The sequence below is a fragment of the Ctenocephalides felis genome, unplaced genomic scaffold, assembly GCF_003426905.1.
Source record: "Ctenocephalides felis isolate EL2017-DRISC unplaced genomic scaffold, ASM342690v1 CF-g0.4_SCAFFOLD_00845, whole genome shotgun sequence".
Classification (NCBI taxonomy): Eukaryota; Metazoa; Arthropoda; class Insecta; order Siphonaptera; family Pulicidae; genus Ctenocephalides; species Ctenocephalides felis.
Genome location: NW_020536999.1, coordinates 16,708,210 through 16,734,404, shown reverse-complemented (window position 1 = coordinate 16,734,404; position 26,195 = coordinate 16,708,210). Strand labels below are relative to the sequence as shown.

The following is a 26,195-nucleotide window of genomic DNA, read 5'->3' as shown; positions in this document are numbered from 1 at the left end:
GCATTTTTTATGATTTTATAAAAATAGAGTTCAATAAATATTGGGATTGTATTAGATTGGAATAAATATTTTTTGAGTCCAATTTTTTACAAAATTTACTAATTAATTCATTTTCTTATTTTCAGGATTATATCTATACATGTTGGTCGTGGAGACTTTCACGAGAGAAAATATCAAATTGCGAGTTTATTTGCTCCTCGGCTGGGTAAGTGAATTGTATACCATTTATTAAAGATTTATGCTATAAAATAAAAGTAGAAAGGCTGAAAGAATTTTGAGGGAGAATACACATGTAGAATTCATACATTTTAAAGAGATTTTTTGCAGACTTGATTACTGTCTTACGGGGACGTTTTTTGGATAAAAGCCTATGCTTTGGTTTTTAACTTTATTTTGAGAAAATGGAAAGTTTTTTAAATAAAATGATTTTTGGGAATATTATTATTATTTTTGGTCAAGAGAACAAATTATTATTTATTTATTCATAAGCAAGCCGTAATCAATTATAATGATATTAATTCAGGCTCTTGTAAAGAAATTGATTCTAGGTTGCTTATGATTAAATAAATATATATTGGTTTTAATTAAATTTATTCAAAGTTATATTGTAAAGAAATCTTATATTATTTATAATAAATGTTTAGTTCTTAGATCTATTTTAAATAAATTCGGAGTTCAATTTAAGTTCAATTTTCCCATTTATTTGAAACCAATGCATACTTTTTCTCACATAGACTGATTTAATTTTTTGGGCATTTTAAATTTTCATATTTTGATGACATGTTTTTTTTAACTTGTTTTTATTTGTTTACCACAATCATATTTAATTCAAATTGTAGTTATCATCACTAGTTATCATTACTTTATTTGATGAATTTATTTTTATGTAGAATTATTTATTGTGTATGGAAATTTGTTAGGACCTATACTCCGATCAATTACGTTTTTTATTAGATTTTAGGATAGCTTTCATCGTGATTTTAAATTACACTTTGGTCAAATAATATTTTATTAATAGTTTATCAATGAACTAATATTGATAATAAAAAAAAGAATAAATATTTTATTATTTTTTTACAGCTGCACCAGCATTATTCATATTGGCTTGGGCTATTGTCCGAAGTACAGTTCCACCTTCTCCTACAGATGAATCCATGTCCCTGATAATTGGAGTAAGTTAATCATTTTTTATATTATGTATTTATGAAATTGTATACTTTTTGCGTATACTTGACCAAAATCAACCATATCAGTGTGAAATTTAAGCACAAAAATTGTACATTTTTAACTTTCCATGTTGCGGTTTCAAACAAAATGGAGATTGTTCTGATAATTGTACTACGTGCAATGCATTTATGTTTTATCAAACCGAACAAGAGAAAAAATGTTTTTTCTAATTTTTTCCCTGTTGTTTTTATAAACATATATTTCCATGCTTTTTTTATCTTTTTCATGAATTATTGAAACGTTTCGTCCGTTTGAATCAATAATGCTCAGCTCGCGTAAAAATCAGAACACACATGAGAATAAAAAATCAGAAATAATAAACTTTTGTGGTTTATTTTAACATTATGTTATGATATTTTAGATACGTATTTTTTTAACCTTGTTGGTTATTTTTGGGTTTCAGATGGATAATAAAATCATATTTGTATCTTTTAGAATATTTAAAATATTACATATATGTATAATTCTATTATTGTTATAATTTGTTACTATCAAGATTTCCTATTAAAAACGTTGTTTAGCTAGTCAGAAGTTAAAGACAAATAATCTATTATAAAAAATTATTATTTCTTGTAATTTCTTTTGTGATGTCTTTATGTTGCTATTACTATTTTTACGTAATTTTCATATTGATTAAGTCAATTAATTTTTTCAGGCAAAATGCTACTAACACCTAGTTAACCTTTCCTAGGAAAAGATATAGCAATACATTTAAATATATATTTACCTACTAGTTTTTTGTATTCAATGCTTTTTCACTTTATTAACTTCCCGAAGGAGAAGTTTGTTCTCATCAAAAAATCTGATTTGCTAATTTTATGTTTTCTGGACGTTTCAAGCCATTCTGAATCTAATGTGATCGAATTTGGAAAAAGTATGTGCGTGTGTGTGAACAATTTTTTTTGCCGTAAATCGACGTTTTCCTAAAAACGGCTGGACCAATTTCAAAAATTTAAAAACCATTCGATGTATCTCGATGAGGATTATTTTTTGTCAGTTTTGTGCGACAATTGGCCAAGCCGTTTCCTTATAAATACATAGCAGAAAAGTGAAAATTTTTTCGTCTACGTCTTAGCCCGAAATTCTAAATCGATTTTAAAAATTCAAAAACCGTTTGAAAGATATTGGCTGGGAATCGCGCTGATTAGTTTTTGGTAAAGATCGGCAGGGCCGTTTTCTTGTAATAAAGCTTTTTTAAAAAAAAATCGACGATTTTTATTATTATTTTTTGGATGCTAGATACCATAGTCTTCTAGATCATACTAGAATATTACGGTTCTACGACAGGTCGTTTATTTTAAAAAATCGTCAAAGTTTACAAAAATTAGTGTCGTTTTTCTGGCGCTTGTCAAAATTATAACTTTCATCGACGTTTGCTCAAAAACGCCTAAAACGATTTCAAAAATTTAAAAGCCAATCGACGTATATTGATGTGGATAATTCTTTCTCAGTTTTGTGAGACGATCTACCAAGCCGTTTCTTCGTAATTTTAAAAAAGGTGTTAAATTTTTTCTCCACATTTAAGCTCATTCTACCGAACCGATTTTAAAAAAATCAAAAACTGTTCGAAAGATATTAGTTGGAAATAATACTAATTAGTTTTAGGTGAAAATCTATCGAGCCGTTTTCTTATAATTAACTGTTGAAAAAAAAAATTAGCCGATTTTTGTGGAACTTTTTTGGCGATATATTTTATGGTCTTATAAAACTTACTGAAATATTACGACCTTACGACAAGTTGTTCAATTTTAAAAATTCATCAAAGTTTGAGAAAATTAAAATTAGACGATTTACTTGGTATAAGGCTAGAGTACACGGTCTCAATGCACATACTAAACCATTGAAGTCCTACCAAACTGGTTCAATTATAAAAATTGATTTTTGAAAATTTGCTGCTAGAAAATATTCCGAGTTAACGCGTTCGTTGGTTTTCAATTATGTGTAATATATCCAGTCGGAATACTTTTAATCATCAATAAATTAATTTAGTTTTTATTGATTAAGTCGATTATTTACACATATCGGGAAGTTCATGTAACTTGCCTCAAGGCTAAATACCAATTCCAACTAATTCTATATATAATCCTGATTTGTTGACTTTGCTGAATAATTTTTGCTTGTTCATATAAACATCCTTATTTATTTTAATGTATTTAAAATCTATCTTATGTAGGCGTATTACATTACATATTTCATTACAAAATCTTGAGAACCATACCAGACTATGTCTCATGAGATAGCTTTTATATCATGATATCATAACACTCAAAACAATTTCCTAAAAATGATTCTTTACATAAGCAAAGTACATCAAGCAAAACAACTCAACTTCTGCAACGATTCCATTATAGTAAAAAATTATGTCGTCACAGACATAATACCAGAAAATGTTGATTCAGCAAGCGGGGGAAGAAAATTACAAAAGCACAATGTAAAGGAGACATTTTTCCGTCCTCTAAATCCATTTTCCTACATTTTCAGAGCAATGTGAAAATATCAGAAGGTTGAAGCATTGTGTGGCAGAGGACTACTTCTTTGGGTTTAATTAAAAAAAGGACATGTGGTGCGGTTGTAATTTGGATTTACTTATTCTGTGGCGTTGGATCTAATTCGCGATGAGGTAGCTTAAGTGAAAAACAAGCATTAAGGGAATTCATAAATAGTTTATGCATTAATTTATTATATTCAGGGTATGCTAGACCTTAACGTCAAGCTGAAACTGGAAAAGGTGTAAACTAGTAGTGCAAGGCATTGTGCCTTAAGGCAAATTACTGGAACTACCCGCACTGAAAACAAAATTATTAAAAAGTACTTTGTAAGACTTAGAAAAAATTAGATTTTTGAGAAAATTTCAAATTTTGGAAAAAAATGACTTTTGCGCATAATCTGATTTTTTTTGTATTTTGTTTTTTTCTTTTGAAAATCTTGAACATTTTTTTAAGCGATTGCATTGCATAGCTGATTTGCAATCGAAATATTAAAACGCGTAAGCGCCGCGTAATCGTCTAATGTGTTGTATACATTGGTACGGAACCCATATAAACGCACACAAATTTGTACTTATTACTATAATCTTTATAAAATATCTGATAATAAGATGTACACATGTCTAATGTTCATTTTCGACCGTCAAATGGCATTATTTTTACGTTTTTCATTGGATCTCCGAACACGCTGGACCTGCCTTCACAAAAATTTGACCAGTTGTTCATTTTGTCAATACGAGTAAAATGTTTTTTGAATTATTTAAATCAGACGCTCCGTTATCTCAAAAATTGAAATAACATTTTTGGCACTTTTTGCCCCGTATCTCCGAAACAGCTAGATCTGCCTTTGCCAAAAACTAATCAGCACATCTTCTTATCAGTAGAAATCGATTGTTTTTTTTTTGAATTATTCAATTTGGTTGAGCCGTGTTCACGAAATCGTTGACGAAAATGTGTATCCGCCACACATACACACACGCACACACACATACATTGATTTTTTTTAAGGAATGCGAAAATGTTCAGAAACCTTTGAAAAGAAAAGTAAAAAAAATTATTTTAAATTTTTTTGCGATTACTGTAACTCACCCTACGGGAAGTTAACAATAGAAAATAGTAAATGAAAAAGAGATTAAAAATCTTACAATAGATAAATTAAATAAATAGTTATTCTAACTCTGCTGCTGAATATTTATGACAAAATTACAGAACAAGGTTATATACAGTGGTATCTTTGTAAAAATGTATACATGAAACTTATATTTTGCATTGGATGAATAATGTAGTTATTATTTCGTCGAACATTTTGGCATACCTTTGAAAAAAAAATCAACCGATTTGATTAATTCAAAAAACAATCGATTCCTACTTCAAAATCAAAAGTATGATATTGGACCTGTTTGTCCCAGGGCCGTCTTATCTTATATCGCATATGGGGTAAAAAAGACCAGGCGATAAATTTTTAAAAAACCGCAAGCACAGAACACATTTCTATAATGATGAATTAACTGGGAGTTTCACTGAACATAGTCAGATAGTTGTTTGTTTGATTTGTGTTATTAGTTGTAATATAATTGATTTGGTTCTCATAAAATAATTACTCGACCTTTGTGCCCACCTTGCACTAAGTATTGATGGTATTACATTTTATATATTATCTAGAGTACACGTCTCGTAAATCCAAATAAAACTTTTATAGAAATTCAATACTTGCATTATTCTCGAATAATATTCATACTTCACTATCTTCTCGCAGTAATAACTATGGGTAGTACTAGATACATTTTCCATAAACTTTTCCATTTATTTGTAACAGTTCGCATTTCTTTCTATAAGAAGAGGTCGTCCTCGTATTGCAACAAACGAAGTGTAATTGAGAGAAAGTAATGTGATATTCTGGTGCTTAAAGATGGAATTCATTTGAAGTGGAGATAATGAAGTGGATTATTGTTCAGAAGGATTTTATTCCTTACCTAAAAGTGTATTTGTTGAAACAGATGGAAGAAAATATCGACTAAATTATGCCCATCCAATGTTAAATGATACAGGGGATGATCAAGATATTAAGGAGGTGGTCAAAAAAATATGACAAGATGCATCCAAAAGGAGTGGGTGATTAAACTACCTCGAATTTAAAGACTGAAAAGTGATCATTCTTTGCCAAAGAAAACTAGTGGTGCATGGCATAATGATTTATGACAAATTACTGGAACTTCCCGTACCGCATTTGAAATTAAAAAAAAGTTTTGATATTCCTCGAAAATTTTAAAACCCATTTGAGTTGGTTGAACCATACTGTTGAAAATGTTGAGAACATTTGCTTGAACTATCGTATCTTGCAAACTCTATGAGGATGTATGAGTGAGTCATAGAAATGGAAACAAATATTGTATTTACTATAAAAATCTCTATAAAACGTCTGATAATTTGTTGTCTAATGATCATTTTGAACCGCAAATGGCCTTTTCTAAAACTTTTTTCTATGGATCTACGAAACCTCTGACCCTGCCTTACCAAAATTTTAAATAGTTCTTCGATTCGTCAATACAAATAAAATGTTTTTCAAATCATTCAAATTGGCCCAGTTCTCTCAAAAACTGAATTCTCATAGTTCGCATTTTTTGCAATTTTGTTGTCCCATATGTTTTAAATGGCTATACCTGCCTTTACAAAAAACTAATCAGCACTTTTCACCTTGAATCCTTTTTGATTGAATCATTCAAATCGGTTTTAAAAATTGTATCCACAAGTAGATACACACACATATACATTTTTTTCTAAGGTATGCCAAAATGTTCAGGAGGTCATGAAATGTGAAGCAAAAATTGCAAAATTTTCATTTTTTATATATAAGGATATATATATATATATATATATATATATATATATATATATATATATATACATACATTCGTCACACATTTTTAACATGTTCTCTGTCTCAAAACAGGTGAGCAGTGATTTCATGTCCTGGTTCATATAATTCGAATAGACATTCGATTTTATCTCCCCTGAGATCTTATAAGGATCAACTTTTCAAAAGTTGACGATGCGTGAATTTCGAATATTTTCTTCAAAAGTTGAGACATTTTCTGTAACACGTGTCAATTTTAGATTAGAGAAATGCAGTTATATAAAGAAAAATTTACTTACTTTTTAGAAACATCGGTGGTCAATTTTTTTCTGACCATGTATGCTTCAAAAGATGCAATGTACAATATAAACAAGCACTTCACATGTAAAGCCAATTCAATACACCTGTTTTAATTACACCTTCTCAAAGCATGCAAATTGCAAAAACTTTAATAATTCAGACAAAACAATTAAAAATGTTTTCCGGCGTTTGCAAAGTAGATACAATTCCATAACGCACTCAGAATTAGAGCAAAATATTTTTCATAACATAATCAAAGAAAATTTAAATTTATAATTTTGCACTGCGAAAACGTTTTTTCTGATGATATTAGCTCTCGCTTTTTTCTGTTAATTAATTTTTCAGGTCAGAACAGAAATAATATCCAGCGGAATGTAGATATTACTTTTTTGTTCTCTTGTGAAAACGAATTTCATATGAATAAAGTAGAAGTCTGAGGATGAAATATTCATTAAAACTCTTAAAGCTTTTACTTAATAATTTATACTTACGACTTATTATCTTGTTCTTTATGTGTCTGCTAAAAATTATCTGCGAAATTTACTTATAATAATAAATTAATGGTTTATATTGAAACAAGTGTATATGTTTTATAAAAAATATTCTACTATTTAAAAATAACATGAACATTTTAAGTAAATAAAAAAAAATATTTTCACATTATATATATATATATATATATATATATGTGTGTGTGTGTGTGTGTGTGTGTATGTGTGTATTGTCTTTTGAATAGATATTATTAATATTTGTTATACTTTTTAACTAAAAAATTTTTTTCTTCAACATTTTTTTTTTCAATTTTGTTCGACGTTTCAGATATATAGGATGACTCTCCCTTCAGGACCTGTTTGTAATAAATTTAAGAAAATAAGAATTTATACACTTTTTTAATTATTATAGAATTGAAAGAATATACTTTTTACCTTAATAACATACTTAATACAGACCATAAAAATATGTTTGAAAATACGTCATTATCTACTATTTTGTAGATTGTGAAGAAACAAATTTAATTGGTTTTCTTCAGACTTTTTAATTTTTTAAGTTAAAATATATTTCTTATCTGTGATGATTATCTTACTATATGCCTGATTATAATCCGCAATTTATATGTCAATATAAACGTTAATTTTGTTTGTGAAATTGTAAAAATCATATGTGGAAAAAAATGTAAGAATCATATATAAAAAAGAAATTGTTTCAGAAGGTTTTCATCCAGATAACAGAAAGAAAACTATTATGTTTCTAAAAAATTCAATAACCACTTGGTTTCGAACCGCAATTTTAAACAAAAACCATGCTAAGTGAACAAACTACTTTGAAAACGAACATGCTAATGTAATAGAATAAAAGTACTTAATTTTAAAAACATTTAATTGAAAATTTAAAAAATGACACAAGTAATGACATCAATACTAAATATGAATGATAAAAATAGTAAAATCGAATTATATTCAATATATAATAAAAGACGTCCATCCTGACCAACAGTTGGTGCGGGATTGTGGATGCACGTGAATTAGATTAAAAGTATTTAATTTGAAAAAATTAAAATAATCAGAAAAATATATATGTACAAATAATATTTAATTGACATTTTAATAAATGACATTATTTTATGATAATAAATCATATTAATAAATGACGTCTATGCTGACTTGAATTGATGATTTGCAAATAAACACGAAATATACAATGTTTCTAAAAAAAAATTTTAATATCTTTTTTACGTTCCGAGTCTATTTTGTTTCATCTTCAGTGCATGAAGTATACAAATTTTGACAACACAGAAACTTTTTTTTTTTTTTTTTCATTATTTTATTGAAAACATAAATTTTATATATTTCAGACAGGTATGAGAGATCGTACACAATATCTATACAATAGTATTATTTTATGCATGTCATTATTATATGTATATAATATGGTCATTACAATATTTTATATAATTTATTCTATAATTAAATCATACGAATATTCATTTTTACTTTTATACTTTGGTCTAATTTATTTATCTATCTGTCTACATCTATCTCTACATGTAATTATCTATCTATCAATACTTATCTATCTGCGTTCAATGAACTTTTATAAATGCACTCTAGTGAAAAAGAAAACAAGTATTTATTCTGAAAAAACAAAATTGAAAATTAACAAATATGTATAAATAAAATCAAATTATAATTATTATATGATAAAAGACGTCCATTCTAACGAACAGTTGAAATAAAAAGACTGTGTCTTTATCATTTGGTGTTGATGTATTTATTCAACTTTGGACCTTTTACACCTTGATCTCTCTATTAATCTTGAATAAGCACAGTTCTCTCTAGCAATATTTCTGCCTGTGCCTTTTGCACAAGATGTATTACCTCAGTGACCTATTTATCACAGTGTATTTATATATTTTTTTATTTTATTCCTTTCAGAATAATCCACATTGCTCGTGGCTCGGGGAACAGGTATACGATTGGCTCTACCAAGCTCCCGCCTGTCTCGTCCTGGTGATTAACTTGCTGTTCTTATTTCGAATCATGTGGGTAAGTTGAAAAGGACTTTTAAAGGATTTTAAATAGTGGAAACTATAAAGGATAGATTTTGTTTGTGATTTAACACTTTCGGGACGGCACCGATTTCAAAACAATCTACTTTACCGGCTGTAAACTTGATTTCATTGGGTATGTTATGCAATTTGTGGTCATTGAAGGATATACATTTTGTAATATTAATTTATTTTTGATCATTTTATAAAGAATGGTGACGTTCGAAACAATTTCCATAATGCATAGCTGGTTGATTTTGACATGTTTTACAATAAAATGTTGTTCGCCGCCTTCCTCCTGGTGCTTTTCTGTTAGAACAGACAATACAATCCCTTTTTCTTTCAGAATTTAGAATATGCCACTGATTAGTCTAGTATATTTGGTCATTTTTTTGCTGTCATAATGGTTTATTCTTTCTATTATATTGTCTAATAATTCATTTGTAAAATATAAAGTAAAATAATCTATTGGATGTCTTATATTGCTTGGTATTTGTAGTCGGGGTGTTTGTTGATGGATGTCAAACTCGATTACTGAAGGAAGATCATCACATTCGCTAATGTCTTCAAGTTCTTCATTTATTTTATCGAACTTCTTCTTCTTTTTGTTGGTTGGATAATATCATCATCACATTCATCACTATCATCGGTGCGAATAGTAATTTCGTAAAATTGGTCTGTATGAATGTCTATTTGAAACTCATCTTCACTACTGCTTAATTCACAAAACTCACCAGTCGTTCTGCCATATTTAAAAGCGCTCGGTCGTTTTAAATATTAAAAAAAGACCATATAGCAAAGAAAAAGGCTAAAAATACCACTAAAATAACTTAAAATTATTTTTAAAATACAATACTGTTTATCACTGCTATATGTAATTTATTAACTTCCCGAAGGAGAAGTTTATGTTTTCATCAAAAAGTCCGATTCGCTAATTTTATGTTTTCTCGACGTTTCAAGCCATTCTGAATCGAATGAGACCAAATTTGGAAAAAGTATGTGTGTGTGTGTATGTGTGTGTGTGTGTGTGTATGTGAACAGATTTTTTGCCGTAAATCGACGTTTTCTCAAAAATGACTGGACCGATTTTAAAAATTTAAAAGCCATTCGATGTATCTCGATGAGGACTATCGTCTCTGACTTTTGTGCGGCGATCGGCCGGGCCGTTTCGTTGTAAATTGCAGAAAAGTGAAAAATTTTTCGCCCACGTTTTAGCACGCAATTCTAAATCGATTTTGAAAATTCAAAAACCATTCGATAGATATTGGTTGGGAATCGTGCTGATTAGTTTTTGGTAAAGATGGGCCGAGCCGTTTTCTTGTAATAACGTTTTAAAAAAAAAAATTCGACGATTTTTATGATTTTTTTTTTGACGGTAGATACCATAGTTTTCTAGGTCATACTAAAATATTACGGCCCTACGACAACTCGTTTAGCTTTAAAAATTCGTCAAAGTTTGCAAAAACTGGTATAGTTTTTTTGACATTTGTCAAAATTATACTTTTGATCGACGTTTTCTCAAAAGCGCCTGAACCGATTTCAGAAATTTAAAAGCCATTTGATGTATTTCGGGGAAGACTATCGTTTGTCAGTTTTGTGCGACGATCTGCTAAGCCGTTTCTTTGCAATTTTAAAAAAAGTGTTAAACTTTTCGTCCATATTTAAGCTCATCCTACCGAACCGATTTTAAAAAATCAAAAACTGTTCGAAAGATATTAGTTGGGAATGGTACTGATTAATTTTAGGTGAAAATCTACCGAGCCGTTTTCTTGTAATTAACTGTTGAAAAAAAGTGTTAAATTTTCGGCCTCATTTAAGCTCATCCTACCGAACCGATTTTAAAAAATCAAAAACTGTTCCAAAGATATTAGTTGAGAATGGTACTGATTAATTTTAGGTGAAAATCTACCGAGCCGTTTTCTTGTAATTAACTGTTGAAAAAAAGTGTTAAATTTTCGTTCACATTTAAGCTCATCCTACCGAACCGATTTTAAAAAATCAAAAACTGTTCCAAAGATATTAGTTGAGAATGGTACTGATTAATTTTAGGTGAAAATCTACCGAGCCGTTTTCTTGTAATTAACTGTTGAAAAAAAGTGTTAAATTTTCGTTCACATTTAAGCTCATCCTACCGAACCGATTTTAAAAAATCAAAAACTGTTCGAAAGATATTAGTTGGGAATGGTACTGATTAATTTTAGGTGAAAATCTACCGAGCCGTTTTCTTGTAATGAACTGTTGAAAAAAAAAATTTAAGCCGATTTTCATGGAACTTTTTTTGGCGATATACATCATGGTCTTATAGAACTTACTGTAATATTACGGCATTACGACAAGTAGTTTAATTTTAAAAATTCGTCAAACTTTACTAAAATTATTATCGTTTTTTAAAGTAGGATTGATGAAGTATATTATTTACACTTTTTTTTGATTAAGTCAATTATTTACACATATCGGGAAGTTCATGTAACTTGCCTCAAGGCTAAATACCAAACCAACTAGTTCATCTTTTTGATGCAAACTGAGTCATTGTTTATAAAATAGCCTGTGCCTCACAGAGTATGTTTGTCCACTGAGGTGGACAGCCGTCCCCAAAGTGTTAATAGTAAATTTTAAAACAACGTTCGAGAATTTAGTCAGGATATTCGATATCATTTACAAAAGACAAGGGTTCTGTCTCATGATATATTTAATAGAATTGTCTTGATAATATCTTTTGATCTATTAATTGATTAATACATATCCTCGGATTATTTTTCCTAGGTTCTCATAACGAAACTCCGTTCGGCCAATACCCTAGAGACCCAGCAATACCGGAAAGCTAGCAAGGCTCTTTTAGTGCTGATTCCACTATTGGGTATAACTTATCTTCTGGTCATAATGGGTCCCACCGAGGGCATTTCCAGACACATTTTCGATATTGCCAGAGCTCTGTTACTTTCCACACAGGTAAGAAGAAAAATATTGATATTGTTTTTTGTGCAGTAATTAACACTAGAATGACGGAGCCAGTCAATTTGATTTATTTGCATTTTTATGTGATATACATAATAATTTCAAGTAATTTTTTTAAATATTTTTTTGGTTTTTCATAGTACAATAAAAGGTATACGAAAGTAATTTCTATTCCTTACCCAAATTGACTCTCAATTAGGCAAAATATGTATACAAGCAACCTCTCCGTCATACTAGTGTTAAAATATTGAGTATATGTGATTTTTTGCCTTAAGGAAAACTACATGAATTTTCGCAAATGTGCAAATAATCGACGTAATTAATACGAGTCAAGAGTTGGCAATTTAGAAAAATTTCCTACAATTTAGAAAATAAAGTTTCTGCTTGTCATTAGAAAGTATAAAAGTGTAATTTCCAAGTGGTTTTATCATTCTAAGTTCATTTCCAAGTGTTATAAGTTCATTTCCATCTTTTTAACAAGATTAAAATATTTTAAACTAAACGTGCATAAAATCGTGCCTTAAAGCAGATTGCTGGAACTTCCCGTATCCATTTCCCGTCTTACAGATAAACATTGATACTAAACGCATAAAAATATAAACAAAATTAGTACTAATTATTTAAATCTCTATAAAATATCTGATATTTTGATGTGCATATGTCTAATTATGGTTTTTGGCCCCTAAATGGCTTTTCTTTAGTTTTTTTATTTGACCTCCGAAACTGCTGGTCCTGCCTTTCCAAAATTATAACCTGTGCTTGGTTGCCTCAATACAAGTAAAATGTTTTTTGAATCAATCAAATCGGACGTGCCGTTCTCTCAAAAACTAAAATACAATTTTTGGCACTTTTTGTCCCGTATCTTCAATTCGGCTGGATCTGACTCTGCCAAAAACTAATTAGCACGTCTCCACATTGATACAAATTGAATGTTTTTTGAAGTTGAAATCGGTTGATCCGTGTTCCAGAAATTGTGGTCGAAAATTCGTATCCGCACACACACACATACATATACACACATGCATCCATTTTTTCTAAGGAGTGCTAAAATGTTCAGAAACCTTTGAAACGTAAAGCTATATGAAAAACGTATTTTCGATTTTTTTATATTTTTGATTGATAATTTTATTACATTAAAAATCGTCGACATAATATTTAACTGGTTAACACATATAAGGTCATATACATTTTCTAATTTTTATTGTCAAAACATTGAATTGGAATGTCGAGAAAATTTAATAACTGGCATAAAATTCTCCGAAAAATCAGAATTGAAAGTATATAAGTTTTACATAAAATCTTCACTTCAGAAGCTTGAAGAACAAAGCAAATTGTTCAATGAATAAAATTTTAATTTAAAAATTATTTAATGTATGTATAAACATATTTATTTGCATATTTGGTTAAAATATAAATAAATTTAGGAGCAATATGCTATCACATCGTTTTTCAACATTTTTACAAAAATTTTAGGCCTAGTCAAAAAATTTTAGGCATATTAGGCCTAGTCAAAACTCCAAATTTAAATGCTATACTTGTAGCTTTGTTATTGTAACTCATATTTATTATATTTATCATTACGTATTTTTTCCGGAAAAATCTAGTTTTATATTAACCTAATTCCCATTCCATTCATACTGTACAAGAATATTCTTTTAAAAATAAATATTTACATACAAATTCATGTTTGTGCAAACATTCACATTACATTTTCAATCCGAACCGTATTGTGCAGTAAAATTCGAATGCAATTGTAGTCTCGGATAAAAGTCTCGGTTGTATTTATTCCTCCGTATTTAATTTAATTTAATATTGTCGTTCTATACAATTCAAGTTAACAAACATTGAATTTTCTTTTCTTACACAAATCTAATCTGGCTACCGAATCCATACAATCGCTCGGTATAAAATTCATTTCCTTGTTTCTTTATATATAAAATTTATCCTGCAGGCGTTTTTCCAGACATCGTATGCAGTTTTAGAAAAAAGGGATAAAAATATCTTACAATTGTTTAAAATATATATATTTATATCATATTATGATACATTTATTTATAGAATAGGAACGTAAGGTAAACTAGTTGGTACTGGTATTTTGCCTTGAGGCAAGTTACTTGAACTTTCCGATATGTGTAAATAATCGACTTAATCAATAAAAATTAAATTAATTTATGAGCGATTAAAAGTATTCCGAATGGATTTATTACACATAATTGTAAACAAACGAACACGTTAACTGGGACTATTTTCGAAAAGCAAATTTTTAAAAATCAACAATTTTTATAATTGAACCAGTTTTTGTAGGACTTTAGTGGTTCAGTATGTTCATTAAGACTCTATCGTTGTACCAAGTAAATCGTCTAATTTTAATTTTAACAAACGCGAAAAAACTACTCTTTTCCTCAAACTTTGATGAATTTAAAAAAATAAACTACTTGTCGTAAGGCCGTAATATTTCAGTAAGTTCTATAAGACCATTATATATTTTGCCAAAAAAGTTTCATAAAAATTGGCTTAAATTCTTAAGTTCAAGCATTTTTGAGCAAATGTCTATGAAAGGTCTAATTTTGATGAATGCCAAAAAATTATACAAATTTTTGCAAACTTTGAAGAATTTTTAAAATTAAACGACTTGTCGTAGGGCCGTATTATTCTAGTATGATGTATAAGACTATGATATCTACCGTAAAAAAAATCATAAAAATTGTCAAAAAAAATTATTTTAACACTTTATTACAAGAAAACGGCCCGGCCGATTTTTACCCAACACCATATGTTTTTTGGGAAAACGGCTGAACCGTTTATATATTATATATATCCTTTATCATTCTTGTTCGATATTAAGTTTTAATTAAATATGTCGAAACATTTAGAGCAATTCATTAATTTTGTCCTCGTTAAAGAGAAGTTCTCTGTTGTGGTTTGTTGAAGTAGTTGTTTCTCTAATTGGAATCACTGAACTATTTGACGACACTTTACAACTATGATACTTGGACAGAACTTTCCTAATTAGCTAAAGGATTTAAAGAAATATATAAATATATAGGGTAGTAGACAACAGATTTATTTTTTGAGAGAATCCAGTATACTTGATGCCATCACTTTTATAGACAGACTAATGAGCATATGATAAACTAATTTTAAGTTGCCTCAATTAATCTTTCTCTTCTATGATTTATAGTCATTCTTTCAAAACTTTGCTAAGATGTTAAAAATATCTTACAATACAATTTAATTATGAAGATCAAATAATCGGAGATGATATATTATTATTACACAGAATATGCTTAATTACAGAGTAATTAAATGAAAATAATATCTCAATAACGAAGTTTATTCAAGTTGAAACAAAAGCATCAATTTGAATGTCGCGAACTTTCTCGAATCGTTGAACTCATCTTAAAATTAAACGTTCACTTTCGTTATGTATACATAGGAATAATATATGTATATATATAATACTAATAATATATGTATATATGAATATATATATACGGTGTGTGTATGTAGTCTCATCCCCAAAATTCAACTTTGATTTTTTTTTATTCTGGATTACTAGAAGGATTGCAATCGTGTAAATGGTCTCGTATCAGTTTTTGGAGACCCCCCAATTTATAACTAATTTTTAAAATTATTATATTTTTTAACTTCTTGTAGGGTAAGTTATTGTAATTGTCCAAAAATCGAAGTTAAATTTTTTTGCATATGAATGAACGATTTGAATGATTCAAAAAGCAATCGATTCCTATTGGTAAGAAAATGTGCTGATTAGTTTTTGGCAAAAAATGGTCCAGCCGTTTTGGAGATACAAAGCAAATCGTGAAGAAAATAGAAATCTATTTTTGTTAGAAAATGGAGTATCCGATTTGAATGATTCCGAAAACATTCAATTTCTAATGATGAAGAGAAGTGGTGATTAGTTTTTGGAAAAGGCAGGTTGAGTCGTTTCGGAAATACGGAGCTAAATGTGCAAAAAATGTCAGTTTTAAAGAGTAAAAAGCATTAGGACAATAGTTTTTTTTATAAAAAATATTCTTAATATATTACGTGTATCTTGAGCTTTTCTTATTCAACTTACAAAAAAAGATAGGAGCTTTTGTTTTGCATTATTTTGATGTCGTTAGCTCGATGTTGTTTGGGTTTTCTTTTTTTTCTCCTGACTTTGTAGCAAAGAAACTGAGGCTGGAATATATATAGGACTTCATATTGAAAACGTATAAAACCGTGTGCATAATTGAGGAATAAATAAAACGTAAACACAAGGAAAATGGAATACTAACATGGGATCGAATTACGCCTCACTTATTTGTTACCGATACAACGGGGGATAAAAAAATAAAAACATGGCATATATATATATACATAGGTATATGAGACTCAGTTTGTATTGTTGTCAGTGTGATAATTTTGAATTTAATCACTAAAATATTGACTAGGAAGTCCGTGTTTTCTGGTGCACGACTCTTGACTCGATGGACACGAACACATATGTATTTGGTGAATGACTCATCTAATTAAAGCCTAGAGAAATTGCGTTCTTTCGACTTTGATATGTTACGGATTATGATACAGGAAACTAGATATCACAAACTTCAAAAACTTTTTAGAACAAATGAAATACATGATTATATCTATTTTTCTATAGACCCTAGAAGTTGTTGAAGAACTAAGGGCAAAAATAGTAGTCGGTTATCCCATAGTTCATTTCCAAACTATCATAATATTAAATCAACTAAATTTAATTAAGCCATTATCCCAAAGTGTACCCAGGGAATACATTACAAAAGTTTGCTCCTCGTGGTTATCTCTATCCCCTAAATTATGTGAAATATAGCAACTAATTTGGCTCAGTGGTCTTCTCCAGAATTAATCTATGCTCTGGGATAATTATCTTAGCAGATTATGTACTTAATATATTTCTTATCGGTCTAGTATGCTAATGCAAACATGCAAAATCTATGTTGTCTAGACGATATATGACTTTAGCCTCTTGACTTCTCGGAAAGTTATAGGGGAGAGCTGGGAGATCGAGGACACTTGGAATAAATTGATATATGAAATAGCCTGAAGTTTGGTAGATAGTTAAAATTTGAAGTCAATGTGTAAGATATAAAATTGTGACCACGTGACTTTATTACAATGGATAGGTGAGAGATGGGTAATTAAGGACACTTTGTATAAACACATACTCTGGCTAAGTCAATGTGTGTTATGTATATTTTTCAAATAATCAATATTTTGAGTCCAAAAAATTAAACCAAAGTCATAACTTGGATATAATGTATAGGAGAGAGTAGGAAATTTGTGTATATAATATATAGGTAGATATAATATATAGGTGATATATATAGGTCATTTTATGGAAATGGTACATACACTGAATAAAGCAACGTTTTTTGTGTAAATTTTTAAAGTTAGTACTATATTAGACATAGGAGAGATATGGGATACTGAGGATATGTTTTTTATTATATATTCAGAATTACCCAACTGTCCTCTATTAATCTCAAAATGAAGTGTTGCATTAGATTTTCGGAATTGTAATGTTTCTACTTAATGAATTTTCTTAATTAAAGTGAGACAGTTCAGACAAATTTACTTATTCGGGCAGTGGAATGTTTGCTGGTGGAATTAAATTAAATGATATGAGTATATTTATTAGGAGGATAAATTTATTATGTCTGTGAAAAATGCATTTTAACACATTCACTGCTGAACAAATTTTTTTACAGCCTCTTGTGTTAAACATTTTATTTGTTTAATATTAAATAAAACCATTTCTGGATTCCGACAAAATTGTACCAAAATGGGCTAAATAGGATTATTTTTGTTTGAAATAAATACAGTACGAAATTTTAATTTAAACATTTTATTTTACTAAAATTACTACTCTAAAGTGCAAGGCAGGCAAACGCACATGTTGCGTTCGGTGCCTGGCTATTGACAATGATCTCACGCAACATATGCGTGCACAGTAAAATTCATAAAAAACGATCATACTGAATAAAAATTAAAGTGATTTTTGAGCTTGGTAAAGCATGATAACATTTCATTCGTCGACAGAAATTCATTTTTTAATAAATTTAAAATCTGTCTCCTATGAATTTATAAAAGAACAAATACTGTGCGATATGTGTAATACAATTTGCTTCAGGCATTTCAATTTAATACAATTATTCCTACGTGAAAAGTATCATTGTTTATTTTGTTCTGGCATTTGATTTATTCTCTACAGAAATGTATTCTACTAATCAATTAGAATTTTGTTCGATGCAGCTTCTGGGGAAAAGCTGACGGAAAATGTGTTATTTGTTGCATTGGATTGGATTGAAAGTTTATATATATATATATATTATATATATATATATATATACTAGATGACCCATCAGACTTTGTCCTGTACTCACGTCTACAATTTAAAAGTTACAAATTTTTTAATATCCCATCCTATATTTTTTAATATCATTTTTGATGTCCTGCCTTTGTGTTTTATTAATGGTGTTAGCATAAGCTGTATAAAAAATTCTGAAAAAATAATATAGAATCTGCGGTAAAAGAACAATATCACACTTGATTTTACTACACAACATAATTGCTTTAATAATTTAGTCTATAATTTTCATAACTTCGTACGATATATTAGGTGCTTTTTGGCAATTATAATTTCTAAAGTACATTTTTCTTACTAATAATTTAATAAACTTTGTTTATGTGTAAATCTTAGGTGAATTAATTTGTAAAATCTAGTTCATATGAGCACTCTTCAATCTAAGATCGACTTGGTAAATATTCCATATCCAATGCCAAACGAATGAATTTTTGACACATGAAAAAAAATTCTAAATCATTTTTTTAATAAGTAGAAATATTTTTTTTGTATTGTTAAATAATTTAGTAAAGTAAAGCAAAATGCTACATGCATAATTAAAAAAAAAAATTCGATATGCAATTTTGGACTTATTGCGTTATTTATTAATCTGCATATTATAATTTCATCTGCTAAACATAAACTGTTGACTGTACCTTATATTTTAATTTCTGGCTCATCTCAGCTGCTTTTCGGCAATAATAATGTAGATATTAAATATTTCTTGTATATTTTATTCTAATATTATCTAGACTCATAATTTCAGCTAAATTCAAATTTCAAGTGAATTGGCATTTCTAGCACATGACTGACAGTTCAATTGTTTTCAATGTCAAATAATGATAAGTGGTATTTTGTAATTTTTGCCATGTGTTTCTACAATATTACTATAGTTTCATCGTTAATTAAATCTTAAAAGTTTCCTTTTACAAACTCTATAAAGAATGATCAATATCTGAATAATCGTTTAGGAGAAGTATCAAATCATACACCCGTACAGAAGAATTGTATATGAACGGTACTACTATTATTCATATTTGGAATAAAATATTTACTTTTTCAGTGGATTTATTTAAATTCTGTCTGTTCTTTTTGAATTCATTTTATAAAATCTGTTATCAAAGTTTGAATTCACAAATAGGTTTTTTAGTAAATTAATGTACTAATAACAAATATTTATATATCGTGATGTCATGACTCTGTTATTTTCACCATCTCCCGAAACCAAGACCAATACGTATTTCTACTCCCTCATCTAGTGCCATTTTCTCATTTAATAAGTCGATATATAATTCAAACAAACGCAAGATTATCCACAAAATAGGTTTTTCTCGTTCAGTTATTGCGCAATAAGACTTCTGGAAATCCCTTCTTCACGATTTAATAACCGCAGTTTCTCCACCAAACCCATTCCTCCAAGATGAGCTTCTATTTGCTCATAAAGACACATCTTACGATAAGATGTAATTGACTCGTACATAATATCTAGACCAAAAAAAATTAGATATTTAAGATCAGTGCTCTAAGATAATTCTAAAGTCCTTTCTAAAAATCCTTTGTACTATTTCTGAAAAGATTTTAAAAAAACTTGATATGACTAAACTATGACTTCTCTCCAATCATCTACCCAGTCTGTTTAATTATCGAACCAGCATTTGATTCTGCACTTTTTTTAATATCAAGGAGTATGTTTATCGTAAGATCAAAAGAATTCTATTAAGTTTATAGCAAATAAAACTTTATTGCTCGTAAAAAATCAAAGTCTGGGGCCAGGGCGTGTGTGTGTATCTTGTGAGGAATTTATATTGCATTTTTCGATTCTTATTCTAACCGATTTCTTAGAGAAACGATTGAGAGCAGAATATAACGAGGGTTTAATATATGATATGACCTTAATCTTTTATTTTGGGGGTATTTTAAAATCTAATATATGAAACAATGTGTTTAGGGTGTTTAGGGTGAAGAAGTTACCCTGGTCTCTATTTATATATTGTCTTATTTTAAAATTTAGTATAAGAAGACAAAAAACGATATTTTTATGGTGAAAGTATTAGAATTTTTCTGGACCTCAATATTTTTTGAAAAATCAGGTGCAGTTTTCCATATCGTTATTATTATAAACAAAAATGTTACTATTTTTGTACCAAGAAGTATTTTTCAAATTGATATAGTGCTACATATAACATTTGTATCAAATATTTATTACTCTATACACCTTACCAAAATACGTCCAAAAACGTGATTCTATAAATAATACAACGTCTTTATATTGCCATAGGGATCTTGAAACATGTTATCCTAAGAATAAAATAATGAATAAAGAAAATACATAGTCTGTATCTTCTACACAATTTTTCCGTTTTTTTTTCTCGGAATAACTTTTTTCGTCCTGCTACCATCAATAGTTGTAAACTATCTTTTTTCTTAAGTGAGATAAGTTTAGAATTAGTTTCGACTTGTAATAGTTGGAAAAAGTTAAATCGACTTTATGAAGTGTTCTGTGGTTAAATGTAAGATTTTAAGCAGCTCTGTGATAAATTGGTCGAGGACAAATAAAACTAAAAGTACAGTACACCTTAAAGAAAATAAGTAGAACTTGTTATGTGAATTAGTTAAGAAAAATGTACCTTATAGATTATAATTGCCAAAAGCAACTAATATATCGTAGAACCTTATGAAAATTATTGAAGGAATTATATTGTGTGGTAAAATCAAGGACATCAAATAGGATATCAAAAAGTATAAGATTGGATATTAAAAAATTTGGATCTCTTGAATTGTAGATGTGGGTACAGGGCATCGTCTGTCGGGTCATATAGTATATATATATATATATATATTTATATATATATATATATATATATATATAAACATATTCTTCTACCTAAGCTCGTTCGAATCATCATTAAATTTTCTTGATACTGCATTTGTGACGCACTAGACTCAGACGAAGAGAATATCGTATTATAGTTCCTACCCCCATGTAAGATAAATAATTCAGAGCAATTTCTCTGTAATATACACCCTTAGCAACATGTTATTATTACTGCAAGACAATTAGGTTTCTTTGTTTCATCTAGTAAGAAATTACAGTGGTGAAGGGTATAAGAAAATAAAAGCTTTTATGAATTATAAAGTTCATATGTAGGACGAAACTTGGTGGACTGATGGAGGATCATGGTTGGAAGAAACTTAGAAATAAAAATTACAATATAAATTCTTAATTAAACATTGCATATATTTTTGTATGTTTGTATAGTATATATATATAGGTATGAATAGATATACAACATATTTTAGGCACATTTTTTAAATCTTTTAGTTCCAAAAAATCGTGACTCAATATTCATAATGTGCAGTTTTTTTCTGGAGAGCAAAGTTTGCTCAATTCTTAAACGCCTCGATATTTTCGTTATATAAAATGCAACACACACACACACACACATATATATATATATATATATATATGTGTGGTGTGTGTGTCTTTGTATATATTTATTTATATAGTTTAGTATAGTATTATAGTATATAGTATATTAATTCTAATCGCTGCGTAGGTTCAGTTTCGCATTTGTCACAGAGTAAGTAATTAATCGGTAATCGTGCAAATAACTGCCACAACCGGCTTTGTTAATTATAAATACACCTACATATACAAACACCGACATATATATATATATATATATATATATTATATATATATATATATATTACACTAATATCTATATATGCAACTATCTAAATACTTGTACCTATACCACTATTAGATGGCATTTGTAAAGTCAATTTCATTATATAATTAATAATTCTGAAATTCAATTATATATATATATATATATATATATATATTATATGATACTTATCATTATTAAATTTATAAATAGACTTTAAGCAAGTCATTTAATTACATATTAATTTATATTTCATTATATGAAATCGTTCTGGAGACAGTTGCTGAGATTGTAGTTAGAAAATGTGTAGGAGTAGTTTTAAAGATTATTAATTAAACTATATTTATTGTGTGTAGTGTTTTATTAACACGCTATTTGCCATGTCAGTCATATGTGTCTGACGTTAATATGTTTTACGTGAGACACGTCAGACATATATGTTTGACAAATTTTAACCTGAAAATTTCTTGACTTGTTCAGAAAAAAAGTTTCTTTGTCAGTCATGTATGTGTGACATAAAAAATAGTGTTCGCCAAAAATTTGGCAAAAAAATTTTTTTGTTTTATTTTACAAGTTTTACTAAAATGTCTAATAAATTTACCATAGCCCATGTGATTTTTTTTATATTCTCTTAGCGATTAACGTGTTAAGACCATTCTGAACAAAATATTACAGATGGAGGAGCTCAAACTATTTTATTTGTTCTTTTTTTTAGACATCAGTACGCTTATAATATTAAAACAGTGCTTATGTTTTTATATTTATAATTATGCTATTTACTAAAACGTATTTTTTAAATTAATTTCTTAGGTAGATAAATATTATTATATTTTTAGGTAGATACGTATACATTATTATATTCACCTCTATATAAATATTAGAGTTAGATAATTGTATAGTATTCAGTTCAGATTTTTTATAAATGCAGTAAGTAATTCTAAGATTTTTAATTAAAATATATAAAAATATAAGTTTATGATTATGTTTATAAAAGAAACACTAGCAGCTTGTTGTAACAGTTTTTTTTTAATAATTTATCTTGAGATCTTCTGATTACGTTTTCACGAAATCAAGATGAATTAATGCTGTAACTAGAGTCTTCTACTAAATTCTATAAATTAAAATATATAAAAATATAAGTTTATGATTATGTTTATAAAAGAAACACTAGCAGCTTGTTGTAACAGGTTTTTTTTTAATAATTTATCTTGAGATCTTCTGATTACGTTTTCACGAAATCAAGATGAATTAATGCTGTAACTAGAGTCTTCTACTAAATTCTATAACTATTGTGAAATTCACAATTAAATTAAAATAATTGTTACAGATTATCAAAGATTATATCATAGATAAATCTAAAACGAAATAAAGTATATAAAATTTAAAATTTGTCGATATTAATAACGTAAACCAAAATTTTATAATGATAAAATTTTATATTGCATGCCAAAAATGACGCACCTGCACACTTCTGTTTGCTGCTTCGGTTTGCGCGACAGTAGTGTATTAAAATATTATGCAGAACGGTTTACATGTCCAATCGAGATAAGCAAATATTTTAATATCGGATCAAATTATATTTGATCAAACTGAAGTAATAATCAAAATAATTCTTCTTCTAACTATTCTTCATGCTATGTAGGGATGAATTGATTATAAAAAAACTTTAGGATTTTCTTATTATACATTGAAACTAATAAACTAATAAATGATATATATATAATATATATATATATATATATCTAAGTTTTTTATTTACATACTATAAACACAAGCTTTTCAAAACAAGTGTTTTGCCATACAGAGTGTCTATTTAGAAAATAACAGAAGCGAAAACATGTATGCTCTGTGTTTTCCTCTTAAAAAAATGAAAAAAGGAAAAGCGACTCGTAGAAAAATATATCGAAAAGCTCAGAAGATCCTAGAACTGTTCGAGAGCTTTTCACGATACATACAAGTGGAAAAGCTCGATATTACATTTGCATATATATTGAAGAATTAAAAGTAATCCGTTTGTTATTAGATTGTTATATTTGCAGAAAAATATATGTAGCGAGTTGAAGATTATTATGGAAATGTGTGATAATGTATTTTATTTTTATTAAATTTATATTTTTATATAATGCAATAATGGGATGTAGGATGGATAAATTGTGTTTATATATAATGCTGCAGCTTGGAATTCAATTTTTTATCAATGGAAAAATATGTATAAAATTTACAAGCAAAAGAGATAATTTACATAAAAATTCTGAGTATGTCTACAAAGGGTCAACAAATTTAGTACAAAACCAAAAAAACAGAGTAAAATTTCCAAAAAAAAAAACCCTTCAGATACAGATTTTATATTTTTATATTTCCAGCTCAATAATTTCCATAATAAAATATTTAATAAAAATCAATTTATTCTCTGTCATGCACTTTCAATCATGTTTCATTAAATCATTTAAAAATACAATTCTGTCTTTGCTGAATTAAAAATTGTCGATAAATTTGTATTCATTGTTCTATTTTTAATTGAGTTTCAACGTAATGAATGAAGGAAAATAGATGGAATGAACTATTGTATTAAATTGAAACACGTGTAGCGGAAAAGCTCTGGAAATTATTATTTTTAATATAAATTAAAACTCAAATCCAATATATGAAATTGAAATGCACTCGTAATAAAACATGGAATATAAAAAATAAACTATATAAAAATAATATGAATTTAGACTCACAGTCTAAAGCACATTTGCACGTTGCACATTTTAGTGTGTAATTTAGTAATTGAGAATTTTTTTTGGTTATACCAACTATCTTTCTATATATAAATATATTTTATCAAAAAGATGTAAATTTGAAATGCACAAATGTATGCTAAACTCAATTTCAACATTTATGCAGCTGATAGGTTTCTATTGAAACTTTATATATATAAAAAAGTTCTTTTGATCGTCGTCTTCCAATTCGTCTTCCTGGAAGCTTTTGCATAATTTTTCTACATTTATTCAAATTTCCGCAAAAACAACTCTACTGAGCTGGTTTTACATATACTTCTGATTATTGAATATTTTATAGATATAGAAATAGAATATAAATACGTATATGATGCATTTTATATTTTTTGTTATTAAGATGCATCCATAGTGTAAAAGCACTAATTTTATTATTTAATATTTTTACCTTCTGTTTTCATTTTTCTTGAGTCTTTGGTTTGATGATTGCTTTTCATCTTATAAGACATTTATATATTTTTCTCTTATTTTTCAGGGATTCACCGTGGCTTTATTTTATTGCTTCTTAAATACAGAAGTTCAAAATACTTTAAGACACCATGTTGAAAGATGGAAGACTGCTCGATCATTAAATGGAGGTTCCAGAAGAAAATATAGCAGAGAATGGTCTCCCAGATCTAGAACTGAGAGTATTCGGTAAGTTTTTATTTTTTTAATTAAACATTAGTAGAAAAGGACATGTAGCCAAAAATAACGCCAGAAAAGCATTCATTCAATAAGATGACCCGAAAAATATCCTGATCAAATACACTAAAATTTTTATCCATTTTTTATATTTATATGTAATTTTGATTGTTATTAATTTATAATAAAAAAATCTATGAACACTTTTAGTCACTCCGAATCAGCTGACGATAATAGAGTTTACTTATTGTGAAGTTATTATTTTTGCTACAAAAATATTATGAATATAATTCCATAAGTTTTTGAGTTATACGATAAGTAAAAATTTTGCAATATTTGAAAATCGTGAACAAAAAGTTTACTATTTTGACGTTATTTTGTCTTGT

At 28.1% G+C, this 26,195-nt stretch overlaps 1 protein-coding gene across 1 annotated transcript in view; it reads left to right on the top strand.

The window, feature by feature from the left end:
* LOC113364174 (diuretic hormone receptor-like) overlaps positions 1-25,825 on the top strand; it is a 191,234-nt gene extending 165,409 nt beyond the window's left edge. Inside the window, exons 9-10 of the mRNA XM_026606654.1 lie at positions 12,176-12,361; positions 25,661-25,825. Coding sequence (XP_026462439.1) covers positions 12,176-12,361; positions 25,661-25,825 — 351 coding nt within the window. The remainder of the gene's footprint in view (positions 1-12,175; positions 12,362-25,660) is intronic.
* The last annotated feature ends 370 nt before the right edge of the window (positions 25,826-26,195 follow it).